At 40.5% G+C, this 19,112-nt stretch overlaps 1 protein-coding gene across 3 annotated transcripts in view; it reads right to left on the bottom strand.

Moving 5' to 3' along the window:
• znf423 (zinc finger protein 423) overlaps positions 1-19,112 on the bottom strand; it is a 167,275-nt gene that overhangs the window by 125,307 nt on the left and 22,856 nt on the right. For all 3 annotated transcript variants that reach the window (XM_022206152.2, XM_022206153.2, XM_022206154.2), the window contains exons 2-3: positions 14,801-14,863; positions 217-426 (exon numbers count right to left, since the gene is read on the bottom strand). In XM_022206152.2, coding sequence (XP_022061844.2) covers positions 217-426; positions 14,801-14,863 — 273 coding nt within the window. The remainder of the gene's footprint in view (positions 1-216; positions 427-14,800; positions 14,864-19,112) is intronic.

The raw sequence follows: 19,112 nt of genomic DNA, 5'->3' as shown, positions 1-19,112 counted from the left end.
ACATATTCAGTTATAGTCACCTTTATTAATGAAGTAGCCTAGTTGTGAATGACAGGTTCTCGACTATCGCATGCTGTTACATTACATTTAATGTATGCTGTTTCAAATATCGGTCATTGGAATTTCTTGATTGTCAATAATCAGCATCAGTATCGGTCCCAGGAAAACCCACATCAGCCAATTCCTACTTTGAACACTCAACAACATCGATCTTACCAGCCGGGCAGTGGTTGGTTCTGTGTTCGGTGAGCTCGGCCAGACAGTCAAAGTCCTGTTGACAGTTGTCACAGGTGAAGATGGACTCGTCGTCTAGGTCATCATCGTGATCTCTGTCATCACGCTCGTCGTGCTCCTCTTGTTCTCCATCTTCAGCTCCGCCACCTTGGCCTTCTTTGGGCTCGGCCTCTCTGTCAGACGCCGGAACTTCTGAGGACACAACGACATAGCTGTTTGGTTACCAGCAGCAACTTTTTGAGCTTCATTGCACAGCTGGGTCCATCTCACGTTGATTTTTGAGCTCTTGTAGTAACTAGTTTGTGAAGATCTTATGGACAATTTAATTTCTCTCTGCGCAAAGTAAATTTTTTGTCTCTCTACCTGTTATTTTGCAACAGCGATGTGTCCAATTTGACATATCACTGGTAATTATAACTTGAGTGGATTATTATTTTAACATGTGATGTAATGTGTGTGAATGTGTGTGTTCTGCTTGCAGACAGCAGAGTGTGAGAGGGGACCAGTGGAAGGCTGTGTCGGCCCAATCCACACTGCTCTATTGTGTCTCCATTTTCACACCTTATTATCACATTATAAACGCTGAGGATCCAATAGGACTGACACTGAAGACACTTGGCTTGAGAGGGGAGAGCAGAGGAGAGGAGTGTGTAGCCTCTAAAACGTGTATGTAGAGGAAGTGAATAACCAACCAGAATGTGCAAGATAATCATTAGGAGAAAAGTAATCAGTCTAACGAACTAAGTTAGAAAAAAAAGTGCTTGAACCTTGCAGCAGAAGATGCAAGGAAAAATTGTAAAAGAAAGTTTGCATATTCTATAACAACAAACGTCATTTAATATCATAGGATTAGGAACAAATGTCTTCAAAACAACCACAGTGCTGAAGTTACATCTCTCTTTCTACATTTGAAGTGTTGCCCAATACAGAGAATCAATAACCTCCATTACTTTTAATGAAAAACAGACTTACTTTAGTTGAGTGCAATTACAGGTCAAAAGGATTAAGCTCTCAGTCAGTTTTGTCCATTAGGAGTTTCAAACATCATTTTATGTGCGTAAGCGGCGGAAAAGGCACTTTATTATGATGTGCTATTCTTGGCTCCACATTTATATGATTGTTATTAGAAAAAGTCTGACCAGTAAAACCTGGTTGTCAGCTCAGCAGCAGTATGTCATTCATATTTTTATAATCTGCAAGTCTGATTAAGATTAAGATCTCATTTGCAAGAAAGCATATGTGAGCAGGTCCGATAGTAAACCATTACATCATTTTTTCAAGTTACTATAAGAGCATATATACATATAAGAGTAACAAGGCTTAGTCTAGTTTGAGAGAGAAAGTCTGTTCGAGAATCGAGTGAGGGACAGAAGCTCCATCCCACATTTATTATGGGAGCGATATGATGGGAAAGAGGGATGGAGGGATGCTGGGAAGTGGGGAACGAGGGACCGAGGTGATGGGGTGTTTGGGGGGCTGCAGCAGAGGAAGACAGTGATGGAGGGAGAGACGGAGGAATAGAAGAAGGGATATGGAAGAAGAGAGGGAGGGTGTTGGCCATCTGTCCAGTGGTGAGAGCACCGTCTGGCCAGGGAGAGAAAGCAGCCCCTTGGCTGACAAAACACACCGACACACACATGCACGCTCACGCTTCATGTATGCACACATACACACTGGTCATTGTGCATGTGCGTGCATAGATACAAACACACACAGATGTGCACATGCCAGAGGTACACTGAGTGGATTTGTAAATAAATGCAAACATGTACAAATTCATATACATGTGTGCATGCTGGAAAGTACATATGTGAAGCTGTGTTTTATGACAACTCTACATATCACAGAATATGATCCGTCCTTTTTTCAAAACGTCACTAAATAAAACGCATATGTTTAGTTCATCTCTTATATTCCTTTAGTAAAATGACAAAAACTATAAAATGGAGTCAAATGATAAAAAACACCATCACTTTCTCATGCATTTTGATAAAATCAATGTTGTTCATTCCTTTAAATGCAGAATTTATACTTGTCTGTTTTTTGAAAAATTCTTCACAAATTATCATCCTTAACACAAAATGATGCACATTCTCACTGCTTGCAAAGATATTTAATACCATTATGCATTAAAACTAAGAAAACGTTCACACTGGTTCACCGTTTGTGCAGATCAAATGCATACTTGTGCAAAAAGCATCCGTTCAAACACACACAACGTGCACCAAACATGCACACACACTCTCCCCTGGGTGTCCTGATGCCAGAGGTGAGGGCAGCGCCAACTCTAGCACATGCCAACACAACCTGCTGTCATAGCAACAGAGGGATGAGACAGATGAAACCTCTCCATCTTGCACCCTCTGTCCTCATCTCTCCCTTCTTTTCTCTTTGAGAACTTGTTTTTTTCTTGTCTACTCATGCTTTAATTTGCTCTTCAGCCCCCAATCACTGTGCACTGAGACAAAGAGAGAGATGGGTGTCAGAAGAGAGGAAGATAAAGGGATGAGAGGAGCTAACACAGTCGGCGGTGTTTCTATTTACACATGGATTTGTATGGTACTCTGCCACCCATCCGTCTCACTTCACACAAGGACAGAAAAATTATGTTTCCTCTTATGTATCTATGAGAGAACTTTATGGGAGGCATCCAAGCAAGTACGAGGTATGATCAAGTTCCAAGAATGGGCCTATAAAAAGCAAAAACTGTACTTGTAAATTTGGCTACTATCCCCTTTTGAAGTAGTCTTTTTGACCACTTGCAGGTGCATGTTTGTGATTTCAACACGGACCTCAAACTTGCACAGAGAGGTAACATCAAATTCTGTGTTGAACGTGATTTACCTTGACATAAACCGCCAATGTCAAGGAAAATCACTGGTGACAAGAATTAGGTGTACGAGTACAATGCAGAAACCAAACAGCAGCCTTCAGTGGCAAAATCTACAGTCTGCAAGACCGGTAAGGGTGCAGCATTCCAGCAGCAAGAACAAGCTTGTTGTTCCATTTGACATTCATGAGGTTGGGCACTGTGATTTCATCTTCTAGGGTCTGATTGTCAATTCCGAATTCTACTGTAACATCCTGAAGACTCAGAGTGGCCAAAACTGTGGTACCTGCCATCATACCAATGTGGCATGCTTAGAGCGTATTTAAAACACCTTCAAGTTTTTTGGCCGAAACTACAACAATCGCCACTTTCTATCCACCCTACTCATCAGATGTGGCTCCCTGTGACTTTTTACTCTCTACCAAAATCAAATTTAAGCTGAAAGGTTGCTGTTTTGACACAGTGGAGGACATCCAGCATGCATTTCAGATGCTGACATAAGTACAGAAGCGTTCCAAACGTTGCAGGAGTGCTGGGAGCTGTGTATGGCTGCACAAGAAGAGCTCTTCAAAGTGGATACCATCCAAAATTTAAATCAAGTACAGTTTCTGCTTTATAAAAGTGCCAACTCATAACTTCTTGATCACTGTACTTTCCTGTGACATACTGTAGCTGTTATGATCATTGCCAATCAAAAACATTCCTCCTGGCTAGGCCATAACGTGTACAAGCGTTTATCACCGTGTGAGTGTTAAAGTCCTGTCATGAAATAATGATGCGTTACATTTTCAGCAAGAAAGCAGCTCTCAAATAGTAAATTCTCACTTTGTAACAACCAAAAGCGCATGTGTACACTAAATTTGACAATAAATCTGTAACTTTTTATCTGTACCAAACCAGCATTACTTGCATTTATGGTTGAGTTTTATGGAAACACTTTGCAGAATGAGTAAATGCCTATCTCATAATGTGGACTGGAAAAAAGAAGCTTGTTCAAAACAATGACACACACTGTCCAGATGGTTGTCTATGATGCACGGTCTAATCAAGTTTATACTCATTTAACTGTTTGACCTCACAAGTATAACTGTGTTCCTGGACACATGAAAACACACCAAACACCTGAAAGTGATTTTATGGATGTAAGAAGATTTCCCATGTAAACTGTGTTTTCAGAAGAACCTGCCTGAAATATGGCTGAAGGCTGCTCCATAAATCACATCCTTATGATCTTTTCCCCCCCATCTTGCTCTTAGTACTTACAAAACTCCTTCACACCTCCTTTCTGCGTCTCACTCCCGATATTCCACCCCCACCACACCAGAAAGAAAGCAGCAGGCCTACTTAATGAAAGCAGGAATCTCCCATGGGTGCTTGGGGTGCAGAGGGGTGTGCGAGTGTGCTGGGGTATTGATTGAATAGTATGACAGTGGTCCCTAGCAAATAGCACTCACATTCTCCCTTCCACACACACACACATCAGTGAGATATAGCTGTGGTCGCTCACAGACACACGGACACACACACCAACACACTCACTCTACTGAGAACCATTATCTCTGAGTCACAGACTGTCCCTATGCCAGGAATAACTGCACATTCTCTCTCAAACCCACATCACACACACAACTGCATGCTCATGCACACACAAATCTTCCATTCCCAAGTGCAGACACCTTGTTTTATTCTTATGTCATCCGAACAGGCGAGCAATAATAGAAAATCTTTTCATGCAGTTTTAACTCCAGAAAACGTGAGAAATACTAATTTCCACCCACTAAACAAACAATAAGATAATTTTCCCCTTCAAGCATATGTTTCAGAAGAGTGGTTTCCTACTATTCCTGCAGTTACAGAGCCCCGCTGATTTTTATTCTAGCCATATAATGAGGGACTGAATCACACATGGGATGCACAGTGAATGCAATTAAATGAAATTAACTAGCTGGTAGGACAGAAAACCAGCTATATTTCAGGTAGCTAAAGACTGGATTGAAAGTCACAGTTAAAGTCTGCAGTGAAAGAAAAACAGAGTTTCTTTTGTGTATTCACTTACTCATCTGCAGTATAATGAAGATTTTGTGTTTAAATGTTACTATAGAATGTCCACCAGCAACATTAAGATAGCATTAAATGTACGAAAATATTTTTCGTGAATATATGCATTTTATGATTTGATTAAATCATGCATTACATAAACTGCAAAATGATAGGGTTTAATCATACTTGCCTGCAATATTGATGTATGAAGGTCTGATTTGGACACATAAGGAATGAATGAAGTCACATTAAGTATTACAAGCTGTTTTTCATGCACAGGCCCGATTGTGTGACAGCATGCAACATCAGGTATGAATGTGGAGAAAAGATGTTTTTCATGCTTCGTGCTTCTCCTGAGGAAAGGTAATAAGCAATATTCCTGGATGCACCCACCAGCCTCAGTAACCTGAGGACAATAGGCTGTTTATTAACAGATAAAAATATAAATATATAAACGGATACCTCAGGAATAATGAGGTCACTTTGCATATCTGCAGGAAAGATATATGCAGGTGGTGTGTGTGTGTGTGTGTGTAGCATATTGGTGAATGTGTGTGTTCATGTGCACCCAGGGTAATTAGATAAAGAGAAGTGAATTAGCAGAGTCCACAGTGCAGAATGATGTTACACAGAATAACCACGCCTAGCTGAGACCCACTAATCACCACTCGTTAGGCTCATAGTGGAGTACGCGTGGATGCTTGTGTGTTTTCATAGCATGGGTGTGTTTGTTATAGATTGCGTGTGTGTTTTCTCTCATTAACCACATTAAAATGAGTTCATTGAGGTAATTAGCAAGCTAAATGATAATAAGCCATACCGGATAAGAGAAGCAAAGACACACAGAGAGAGATTTTATTCCCTCTCCCCTTACAGAAATGCTAGAGCCAAGTACACTCAGTATGGATGCACTCCATCCTACAGGCCGACTCCAGTTCCATGGCACTGTTGTGAGCAGTTGCCAAGATTAGCTGGTTGAGACACAAGCTGGAACACCAAAAGTGAAACACACACAGTCAGCATGACCACCGTACATCTCTATATATCCTGTGGGAAGAAAACCGGGGAACTAATGAACTCTGGGAAATGTTCCTGAACTGCCCCAGGGTGATAGAAGTGCACTGAAAGAGCGTGCCAGAGCTGGAGGGGGAGTTAAAGGGGAATAAAACATACTGTATTACTGCAAAGGTAAGGCAGTTATTCAAGTGTTAGATTTGGCAGACAGGAGCTGGTACTGTGTCCTGTATGGGACACACTCTGCTGCTCAGAGAGATGTATATCTGCCGGCCAAGCATGCATAAAACACACACACACACACACACCGCTGCCTGTGTATGCCTAAAAGAGGCATCAAAGGGTGGAAAAAGTGTGTGTCAAGCTTCCAGGAGAATGTTTAGAAACCCAACAGTTTCGACACAAGGCTTTCATTCTACTCCACATCACACTCTACACCTGACCAGGATTCACAGGCACCTGGCTGGAAGCCGCTGCACTCAGCTATGAGGTTAAAATCAGACCTGCATGACATGGCCGACATGGTGTTTCGTTTAATTCTTACGATCAAAGATTTCTGGTCATTATTTGCATCCATGAAACCAGCCAAACAGTCCAAATATGTCACCATAAAGCATGTTCATACACAAGTACAAATCTCAGCATGTATTATTTGCTCAAGATGTTTCAGGTGTGACTGTAAACGTCAGAAAGCAAATGTTTTAAATTATACTACTGTACTATTATTATTATTATTGATAAATTTAATGTGCTACTTCAGGTCTGATGCAGCCTCTGCTCTCTGTCAGCACTCTGTGGCCTCAGAAATGTCTCTCAAGCAGCAAAAACTGAACAACAAACACAAGCTGTGGCCACAAGCCAGGAAATTAGCTTCTCTCACAGTGGCTAATGCTATGCTAACAGCTAGCAGCTAAGTTAGAAGGCAGTCACTGATTAACGTGAAACAGAGCCTGGAAATCAATAATTAACAATGCTTTAAATATGGACCTTAGTGGGTAGTAAAAGTGACAAGACAGTGAAAGATAAAGAAAATAAAGAAGAATAGCAGATATAACTGTAGGAGATAAACTCATCAATCTCAGTTGATCCCACATAAACAGAGGACAGTCTTCTAATTTAATTAGTCCTATTTTTATTTTGCATACTTGGTTACAGTCACCTTTATAAATAATGTCATAAATGACGGGTTCTGCTATCAAACGCTGGTAAAACATTAATTACCATTAATTAATCGGCTTTCGGTCTTTCTTGATCACCAATAATCAGCATCAGTATTGGCCCTTGAAAAATACATCAGTCGATCTCTTCTTCCAACACTCAGTTTCCACTTAATTAGCTATACCTAGCTTCAGCTAATGCAGCACATTACAAAAGCTGGCAGAAAATCCTACCTGGATGAAGGCTTTATTGGTTCTTGTTAAATGTTTTAAAGAGGCAGTGTGGTGCAGTGATATTCAGTTTGGTCTCATTGACTTACCTGGAACTACAGCACATATTGTAATAATTCAGTGTGGCTAAAAACACATTACTACTCAGAGAAAACACTGTTGGTTGGATGGCAACTGTCAACACAATGGCGAGTGTATTTGAGCTCGAAATGTTGAAAAGTGGGAAGAATGGTGGACACATTTGGCACCAAGTGTACACTCAAATGCACACTGACACACACAGACTGAACAGGTGCAGCTGGACACAACAACACAGGCCTGCTCTCCGACTCCCCCGAGAATCCCTCCCCCAACTCACTCTCCCCCTCTGCCTCCTGTTTGTGAGTGCTAGTGTTTTTGTGTGGGTGTATGTTAGGTGGCTATATAAAGAAGCTCATCTCTCCTCACCTCCTCCCATTTACCTCCCACCTCATGTTCTCCCTCTCACCACCTCCATAGCCAGTGTGTATGTGTGTGTTTTCAGTACAAGGCCTCTTCCCCCCCAGGAGGAGATCTGCTGATCCACAAAGTACCAGTCACACACAAACGCACACACACAGAAACACATGTATATGCACACATGTGCACACACACACACCCCTGGGATGTACTGCGGCAAGGGAGAGCAGCACCCAACACCAATGTCTGGAAACAGGATGATGAAAGAGCCATTCACGTCATGGAAGGAAGCAAAATAAAAAACACACAAATACACTGCATATACACAAACACACATATTAAAAAAAAAAAATCAGCCAGACATGCAATGCACAGACTCACATTGATTGGCTGAAAAGCTCACAAATAAGTTGACAGCTGCTCGCGTATTTTCATTTTTGCGTGTGTGTGTGTAGCATATACACACCCACACACACTCACACATACCAACAGAAATTGCACCAAAAAAAACATAGGGCTTAAATGCTGCAAAACAGACGAAAACACAGATGCACTGTGCACTGTCACAAGCAGACAATAAGAGTTCACACACACATATACAGGAACTGTTTTCCTGTGGTAGCCTTGGGGAAATTAAAACTACATTATGGACCTCCAGAGGGTAGCGGTGAGCGAGTGATAGAGGAAGAGGAAAAGAGGGAGAGGAAGCAGGAGAATGGGAGAGAGAGGAGGGCCAGTGTCCTGTTTTTCTCAGCTCTGGCCATCATAAAGATATTACAAGGAACTAGGAGAACACTGATACTGCCTGTAATCTCTCTTCATTCGCTCTCATTCTAGATCACGCTGTTTCAACATATATAAAATATTTCACTTCTCAACAGAGCTGCCCCCTTGAAGTCGATGCTTCGAAGCATCAGATGAAAAATCCAGATTCGACTCAAGCATTTTTTAATCCACGTGACAAGATGTGCTGCACTCATGGCTAACTGATGAGAAAGGCTACATGTTAAGTTGGCGTGACACTTAAAGGAACATGATCTTATGGGTAACTTATGTGAGATTCAGATCTAGGATTAAATAAAAAACAGACCTGGTCAAAGTAACAAATGATGACTTCATGAATGCAGACTCTGATAATCTCACTATTCTCATTTTTGCTGGATCTGAGTGTGGCTTTTGACATAGCTGATCATATCATTCTCCTCACCAGACTCAGGAACTGGATTGGTCTGGGTGGAAATTGCTCTTAACGTGTTTTCATAATGCTTACCTGACACAGAATTCAAAGTTAGTGTTAACAGCTGTTGTTCTTCAACTGCGTTCATATCATGTGGCATCCCACAGGGTGCAGTCCTTGGCCTCAATTTGTTCAGTTTACATCTGCTGCCTCCTAATCTCAGTTTCAGTTATACAACTATCCATATGTTATGTACCATGTTTGCTGCCCTAAATTAAAGGAAATAATGGCCTGATTCATGCAAGATTACAACCACTGACCATGTGAAGGCCAATTCGTGTTTTCTGCATCTGCAAGGGTGCGTGTGACGTAAATTTTGTCATCCACCCAAATCACTGAAGGTCTCCAGATGTTTGCATGAATCCCAAAAGCTGTGACTACACGGAATTGCAAGGAAAACAAATGGTGCTCAAAAGAAATGCTGTGAGACTATTGGTGGAGATTATCATTCATCCAGATCTTCACAGTTCATCATTAAGGAGTTGTAATTGAAGTAGTTGCTGCAGGACTTTGGAGGAGCTTTGATTTGTACGTGCTTTTTATTGACAGAGTGGGAAGGTCTTAATTCTCCAGAAATCCTTTGTTATGTCCACCAACTGTACCGGAAGCACCTCAGGAATATTCGGTGACACATTTCTACAACCCGATATGTAGGAAGCTGCTAAAATGCGCGCTACTGGAAAATGCTACCATCTGCATGAACCTAATGTAGTAGGAACAGACATCACATGCACATCCACTTTCCACTTTCAAAAGCTTTATTAGTCTGCACACACGGATGCAGAATTGGTCCACATTCACCACTCATCCCTGTTTTCTACCACTGTTACTTCAATGACTCCCAGTTGCATGTCTCGTTTAGGTCTGAAAAACAGCACAATCTGGAATCTTGGCACGACCACCTTGCGGCCATTAATTATCGGATAGCCTTTAACTTCCTTCACCTTAATACAGGCAAGACTGAAGCCCTAGATATTGGTCCAAACCATACTTCTAGCATTTTCATCCCCCACCTTGGACCACTACCACTGAGCATGAAGCATTCAGCCAGAGACTTGGTGTTGATGTTTCTGATCACAACATCAACTTTGATTAGCACACTAAGATTCAGGTTCAATCCTGCTATTTAATTAGCAAAAAATAAAATAAAATACAGTTGAATGAAAATTATTCTAACCTAACATTACTCACACTACCCTTATGGATGTATTATATAAATGTATCATGCATTTTAATCAATCTACTCGTGTGGTTATCTGCACATCTGCTTGACCTTGTGAACTATAAAGCTAAAATGCATTTCTTCCTAGTGTGTCTTGCTACCATAAGATTTGAGGCATCAAAGTAAATGAAACTAATTTCATTTGATTTATATATAATGTTGCCTTATAATGCTCACCACACTGCATGCTGCTCATTTAATCAGTTTTATAATTAATATTATTTCAATGTCCGTCATAAAAAAATGAACCTCCTTCATTTTCCTCAAAGACAGATTTTCTCTTTGTTCCAATTATTAATTATTTTATTTCTGCAGTTTATCAGTCAACAAATGAAGTGAATGTAAAACACAGGATCTACAGTGAAGCTGACCTTGAACTTCAGACCTCCACAAAGACAAAAAACGTGCTATATTTAGACATTCATTTAGAAGTTGCATGCTGATGTAAACTGAACTGACCCAGCGATAATTGAATACTCAAACACACTTTGCTGATATTGATAAAGATCTGTCATCCGATAGGTGGAGGCAACAGTCTCACTGGTAAGTTCTGTCTGTGTCACCACAAATATACACACACACACAGACGCACACATTCACATTGTGAATAATAATAAAGCAGTAGGTCTCAGTTTCTCAGTTTCAGCTTTGGGACCTGACAAACCTTTTCCATGATGACTCATTGGCTCTTTCTGTGTGTGACTCTGCGAACACAGTAAGTGTTTGTGTATATGTGTGTATGTGTCGTCTACAGTAGACTGAAGAAAACAAGAGGAAGAGAAGACGATATCATCACTGACACGGATTATATACACATGCTTTGTAAGTGTTCTCCTGCCTGATTTGACATGTGTCCCACGCCTTCCAGGGTCTGTTTTCCCACATGAGACTGAACATACAAAGAGGTCTGAACAGATGACTCATAAAAAAGGGCAACTCTGCTGCTGCTACCTTCCCCGTCCAACTATCTCTCTCATTTCCTTTCTCTATCCCTGGCAACTTCTGATTGTTTCTTCTCCCAGCACACTGGGGGAGCGAGGCAACGAGGGAGGAAGGGGACAAGTTGTTTTTCTGTCCTGCCGAGGGGCTGCAGGGGCAGGGGGAAGGAGGAAAGGAGGGTTGTTGGGGCACCTTTGGCCTCCACGAGCTCCTCTCTGGGGCAGAAAGGCCAGGGGGGGAGGAGGAAAAGGGAGGAGGAGGAAAAGATGTAGGAAGGGGGAGAATAAGTTGGCTCGATGCTATTCCCTTCAAGTCACCCTCCCACCTCCATCCACCTTCTCTCCTGCGGGTCTTTCCAAACTCAACACACATTTTCCAGTGAAAACGAAAAGGGGGGGAGACGACGGCGAAAGAAGAGAGCAGGGGTGGAAGTCTGTGAATTTAGTAGCAGGATGGGAGTGGATATTTCTGCATTCTCTTTCTTTTTTATCACCTTGTCGACACCATCTCCCAGGGAGCAGAGGAAGCAAGGTCTTTTCACTTCTTAATCTGCTTAAATAAGGGATATGGATATTCTAATATGTGCACAGATAAACAGTGAACAGAATGATGAACAGTGGTAGGAAGAAGAAACAGGGGCTGATAGAAAGAGACAAACACACAGCGAAATAGAGAAAAGCAGAGGACAGCGAGACAGGGAATTGACGGTAAAATCCAAATTGAAAGAGTGGCTGAGTAAGGGAATATGGGACAGTGTGTTTTTATGGGAGGAAGACTTTCAGATAGGTGTGTGTGTATGTGTGCATGTGTGTGTCATGGGACTCCAGCTTCCTGCAGGAACTGACACACACAGCAGTTCTAGCGAGCCACCCAGGACCTCAGTCAGCACCCCCCTCAACACGCACACTCAAACACATAGACCTGTATAGTGGCCCCTGGAGGAGAGTTAGCACAGGTTTGAGGAAGGGGGGCCGAGGATGGGAGGGTTCGGTACGTCATAGACACCCCAGGGGTCATACTTTCCTATCCTCCCATCCCTGCAGAGCTTAACGAGAGATGGGGCAAGAGAGGTAGAGAGAGAGAGATAACTGCATATTTACCACATTCAGCAGTATCTTATTTCCCTGCTGGGATCGAGTCAGAGGAAGTGTTTAACTGTTCTCTGATAGGCTGCAAACCGGAGCAGAAAAACTAGCTACGGCTGACAAACACCTACAGTAGCTTGACTGTTTTATTTTTGCTACGGTTGAGGAAAATATGTACTTTGATCTTTACTAAAGCGCTAATGACAACAGTGAAGGAAAATGTCAATAGCCTTGTTGTGCCAGGGCTAGCATATGGGCCCAGCAGATGCAACTTTTTTTTTTTTTTTTTTTCCCACACAGAGACCTTTAACTCATTGCAGCAGTTTGGACACAGAGTATCGCTGCACAATACTGGAGAAAAAAAAGACATTGTGGTATAATATTCTACTGTGGCACATATTGCAAGCTGAAAAAAAAGCAGAAATTTTCACCAGATTACTAGAATATTGCAAAAGGATTTATCAGTTTCTGATGATTGGCTTGATTTTGTAGGGGACTGCATCCAAAATGTAAGAATATTTAAAAACTAAAAGCTGAAAAGGGGCATTTGGATCCTATTTCATAAGGTCCAACACTCATAAAGGCATCTAATTTTATTTTTTTTTTTGCTTTGGATGCCATTCAAATCCGGCTGCACACTCATAGATAGCTTGGTATTGCTGATTTAAATGGTTAAACAAATAAGTAGTCTGTTTTTGGTCAACATCATTGTTTTTGTAGCTGAAATATTCTCATACCACTGTTTCTTTTTGCAACCAAATATTCATTTTCAGAGTTTCTCTCCTGTCCCTGCTCATTTTGCTGTGCACAAGTACAGCCTGCATGTCAACAAACTCCTCTAAGTGTAGTTAAAAAATTCCAAGAATAAGTAAATGAAATCAGAGCAAATGATGCTCTATCAGACAGACTTGTCGTATAGATTATGCAAAATTAGAATTGTTAAATTTTCTCTTTTTATCAAGCAGTAAGAAAGTTGTAGCGTGATGTGTTTGAGTTAATTTGTCACATTGTGTGTCTTAATATATGGCCACTGCATATGCACACATTGTAATGTTGATGCTTTAACACAGAATTTCCTATATAGTACATCATCTTTTGCCCCCTGAGGACAAATAAAGCTTTCTAAATCTGAATGTTCCAGTCATGTCATTTACAATTATTTACTCTACAACTGTAATGACTGGTTGACCAAGAGAGAATTGATTTTGATAGTTAGTAAATTATTGATAGTTAGTATTTTTAGGCAAGAATGACAAAATTGTAACTTTGTCATAATCTTCTATGCCTGTAAACTTCTCATTTTAAGACAACACAATAAGGTCTGGAAACTTGTATTCAATTTACTAAAAAATTAGGAAAAATTAGCAGATTAACCGGTTATGAAAATTATTGACTGATTAATAAAGTAAAACTGACTCATACAGTCAGTCATTACTGCAAGCTTACTGCCAAAATTAAAAAAAACTCCACATGCACACGGCATTAATTAATCAGTGTGGGATTAGTTAGGTTTCATATTTAAAAATTATCTTGATTTTTCCTGAAATTGTGTGCAACATTTCATATATTGCCCATGCAAAGCAGGGACTGCAGTTATGCGGAAAGTTTTTCTCCTGGCATAAATACAAACAATCAACTATTGCCATTCTCTGTTGGACACAAAAACCTACATTATTTCTCTCCTCATTTCATACACGAACCTCAGAAAGAAGTTGACTTAGTTGCTAATTTTCCATCAAGGCAAAAGGGCAAGTGAGGATAATTTAAAATTTCCATCCCAGTGTGGAAACAAAAGAGAAGACGGAGGAGGGGAGGCAGAGACAGAAAGAGACCGAAATGGAGAAGTTGGTTTGGAGAAACCACAAGGAAAAACAAAATCCAAGAAAGAACAAAAAGAAAAGAAAAGCTCCACCATCTCTCCGATTTCCTCCCAGGATATCATCAGACCATAGAGAGTAGTGAAAAAGCACACAAATCTCTCTCTTGTCCCCCCCCCTCCACCACCATTGCTTTCCATTCAGTGTGACTCCTGAGACCAAGTGCTCTGTCTCCTTCCACATCTCCCTATCATACTTTCTTTCTCTTTTTAAATCTCCTCTTTTCTCTCTTATGTTTTTCTTTCCCCTAATACTTTCATAAATCCCTCCACCCTTCCTTCTACGTTCACTAAATCTCTCCATCTTTTCCACTCTTTTCTCCTTGATATCCCTCTGAGAAGGCCCTTATAAATCACATGGAAGTGATATTACGAATTGTCTACGTCTGTCTGTTGGTGTGTGTGAGACACATGCAGACTTCAGCATCTTGTATGGATCTGACAGCTGGCTGGAACACTGCTACAACGTCAACGTGTGCATGTGTCTGTACACTAACCTGTCTGGACAGTTGATTCATCCCAGGTCCCTCCACACTCTGAAGACTCCCCTTCTTCTACCGCTAAGGAGAAAAGAAGAGGGACAGGGAGACAGACACAAGTAAAAAATGGGTTTAGAATTTATTGTACGTCAGCAAGAGAAAAGGGCTCAATTTTCTACATGGAGAGCAAAAGTCTATCACATATTGCAGAAGAAGAATGTAGAGTCACAGCCAAGGCCTAAAGCCCAAGGAAAAAAACCTGGGAACTGAAGAAAATTGAAAATTTTCTAGTAAATATGTCAAACATTTATTGTTTCCAGCATTTCTATTTCGAGCATTTGTTTCTTTTTAATCGATTTTAAACTGAATTTGAGGGGGGTTTTGACAAAGCATGCTGTCTGATGCTGTCATCTTGAACTTTTTTACTGTTTTAGAATGGATTAATTGAGAAAATAATTATCAGATTAACTGTTAATTAACCCTCTGATCCCCAGAACACACCAGCAAATTTAAAAGGCATTATGTCTTCAATGAAAATCAAAAAAATTACACCCTTTATCATTGAAAGAAACAAAAAGAAGCAAAAAATAGGAAAACTGGCCAGATGTTCAGTGGACCTTGAACCATTCATCTGTGTTTTGTCAAAAAGATGTTCCAAATCTTAGCTTAAAATTGTGATAGGTCAATAAAAATGTACTTTGCTCTACATGTCAACCCACAATCCTGAACACAAGTGATAAACCACAAGCGACTTGCTGTCACCAATAGTCACATGATTAAAATTCAAGAACTTTTTGGATGCACTGCAGGCTGTGTTTACAAATTTAAAGTGTAAGTAATAAAACATCTACAATGTCACCAATTTTTTTCCAGTACTGGTAATATATGTGGGCATGTGGCAAAATGTTGACTCCTGTTTTTTTTTTCAAATTTTTGTAAGGTGAATAAAATAAATGGAATTTTTGTTTATGATTTAAAATTTTGGGCAGTTTTACTTCTTTAAACTGGAAAAAAAAAAAATCCAGTTCCCCACATGGTTGTGCTTTATAAGACTTTACATTGCAGTGAAAAACTGCCCCACAGTGAACAAAAATGTGACAGGAGCAAAAAGAAAAAGATCAGAAACTGCTTGAGACTCAAAGGGTTAATATTATTGATATTTGCAACCCATTTCCTCACAAGTCAGACTGGCACATAGAGTTCATCTAAAAACACAGCTGTTTTCCTAGACAACACTAAAACTATGAGACTGAGCATTAGGTCTCGTTATAAATCTCTAAGCTTCCACTACCCTTTTTCCCAAACACAAGTCTCAGGTGGCTCTCTAAATCAATTTTGTTTCCCTTTGCGTCTGCCTAACCTTGGATTTAGGGTTTAAGCAGTCTCTGTAAACTATAACAACTTCATTAAATGGGAGATTGCAGAGTTGGTGTGAAATTATTTGCTTGCATTAGTCTCTTTGAGTGTTTATATGTGCTTTAACTCATTTTAAAAATATACGAAGAAAACAACAAACATGTAGGTATCGACAATGACAATGTCCGGAGATCTCTGTGACACATTCACACACGGAGCCGATCAGAGCTGGAATGTGATACCGACTTCCTGGGTACAACAGGAAGGAGGGAAGTACAGCTGGCACACAAACAGGAAATGGCTGGAGCCACCACACAATGGGATTTCCTGTTCACCCCCTCCCCAGAGCTTTGCTTCTCACTTACTCACCTCTGTCTCTGATCCTTCAAAATCCTTTGCTCTCATCCTGCTCTCACTGGTGACCTCCACCCTCCAACTCGCTACACTTCTCCTCATATTCCTCATCAACTCCCCCCCAACCCAGCCCATCCTCACATCAAGCCTGAGCCAAAAGCTCACATCAAAACAAGAAGTTATAAATCATTTAAGTGTTCCTTTTAGGAAAAAAATAAACAGTGTTGAGGTGTGCCGTTGTTGAAGCCACTGTTTACTTGTTCACTAAAATCATCTGGACCTCAACCATAACAATAGAAGGAGCTGCAAAAAATGTGGGTGTTCAGTTACATCTGTTTGTTCACTATTTTCTCTTAAAATTAAAACAACAACAAACAGGCACTATTCATACTTTGGTTTCTGCTCATCAAGACTAAACCCTGTAGCATTCTAACTAAAACAGAATTAGCTGTAAGAGTCCAAAAACACCAGAATAATGTGGATACAAGGCGTAAACACAGTAGATGTTACAAGTTTTAAAATTAAAATGTATTAGTGTGGAAGTAGCCTTAGAGAGAGAGAGAGAAGGGCTTGTCTAACAATACGGTATGTATAGTCGCCAACAGTAACGACTACCTAGCCAATAATCTTAAGCCTTGTCTTCGAATACTACCATTAAATTAAAACTTCTGCATATCTAATCTTTATGGTTTAAGTGTTCTTGAATTAATCAGAACTTATTTTCCAAACATTTAACTGCCCTATGTACTGAACTTGGAGTTAACACCCTCCATGTGGGTAGTCTCTGTAGCAGTTTATTGCGAGCTTTAAAAACTCAGACTTGAAATTTTTACACAAGCATTCACTAGTAACTAACAATGTAGTGTAGTGACAAAATAAATCTGGCCAAAAATAAACCTAAAGCATGACTGCATAATTTAATGCACAAATATCACAAGCACAAGACGTGTTCCTGCCAGCCGCTCCATTCATGTTCACTGTGCTTTTCCCTGAATGTATGCTGCTTTAAAAAACATACATATATACATATATATAACACAAGTGCTGCTTTGTAAAATTCAACTGAAGCTTTTCATAGAACCAGTGAACAAGTCAGAGTTCCAAAATGACACAGTGAAGTCACCATAGTCTTCACATCCAATGAAAACAGAGGCTAGCCATCAGTCCTTTCGCCATACTCATTTAAAAAGTCAAACAGGTCTGTAACATGAACAGTTACAACCCAATTTATTATAACTCAGAAAACACAATAAGGATCCATCCAACAAACACTTGCAGTTCTGCTGTTCAATAAAGAGATCTAAAATTTCTTAAAACACAAATTTTTGTCAGTTTTCCAGCATTTTTTTCAGTGTTTTAAATGTTACACTGAGGTTTTAGCCAAAAAAAAAAGGTTGTTGCTAGAGGTACGGACCCGTACCCGTAGCCTGTGGACTACGGATACGGCACTTGCCATTTGCCAATCAGATACGCGAGATCTGGTCACGTGACTCCCGGTAGACGCTAGCTGTACGGACCTGTAGCATCGGTATGACAAGTACGGACCCTAAACCTGACCCTAACACTAACCCTAACCTTAACCTTTGCTTACCTTTCAACAGTTTGCAGTGGTTAGCAGCTTCTTGACTCGCGAGACTCGCGTACGGGTCCGTATCTGTCTGGCAAATGGAAAGTGCCGTACCCGTAGCCTGTGGGCTACGGATACGGACCCGTATCCGTAGACACTACCAAAAAAAAAATGCACGGATATGGGAGAACAAAGTGGCCAAAACCCAAAATTTCTACTTTCTCCTCAGGTGTTAGTCTGGTTTTTGTGGATTAAGGCAAGAGAAGAAACTATTTTTACAACAGGAGAAAATTACTGGTACTAAACCGAGGATGAATATGAGAGCCGCAATCACTGCAGAACATTTTCTTCCATCATAAAAATATGTTTAAAAAAATTTGATTTACCACAAAGTCAAGTTCTTTGTTCTGCAGCAGAAAAGCATGAACACAAACTAAAAGCAGCACCTCCCAATACTTGCAAGAAATTGTGTAAAGAGATAAAAAACAACATCACTTTTTCTTATAGTGTGCAAACAAACAGAGAAGGCCCCACACTGCAACAGCCAGAAATAAGATGCTGTGGTAGCGGCTTAAAAACAAACAGAAGTATATTTCGGTGTGGTGTTTTCAAATATGCAGACTTTTGTGTTTTGCAGACCTAAGAATATTTTCATCAGTTTTGGTATGTTTGGTGGCGCTGCGTTTGGAAATTCAGTCTGGAGTCGATCCCAAAACAGCGGTGGTCGTGAGGTTTACTTTCAACAAGCGTCAGTGCTCATCTCATTTGATTAATGAAACTTCCAAGACTGAATCTTTTTCCTGAAATTCTAAAGAAACAAACTTGGGTCAAGACTCATGTATTTTGGATCTGAAGTCTGAAACATCCTTTTGAGTATGTGGGGCTGGAGCTAGTTCTGAGGGCCAGATGTGGACCACAGTGTGCTAATAACGGACTAATGGATCCCTGGACAAACACATATGCACACAGATACACTCGAGGCACGCAGGATTTTGACTTGAAGGCTATACGTCTGCCTGAACAGAACCCTTTCCCACACAGAGACCTCCCACC

The sequence above is a fragment of the Acanthochromis polyacanthus genome, chromosome 8 (genome assembly GCF_021347895.1).
Source record: "Acanthochromis polyacanthus isolate Apoly-LR-REF ecotype Palm Island chromosome 8, KAUST_Apoly_ChrSc, whole genome shotgun sequence".
NCBI lineage: Eukaryota > Metazoa > Chordata > Actinopteri > Pomacentridae > Acanthochromis > Acanthochromis polyacanthus.
The sequence above is the reverse complement of the archived record's forward strand: the minus strand, read 5'-3'. Positions and strand labels throughout refer to the sequence as shown.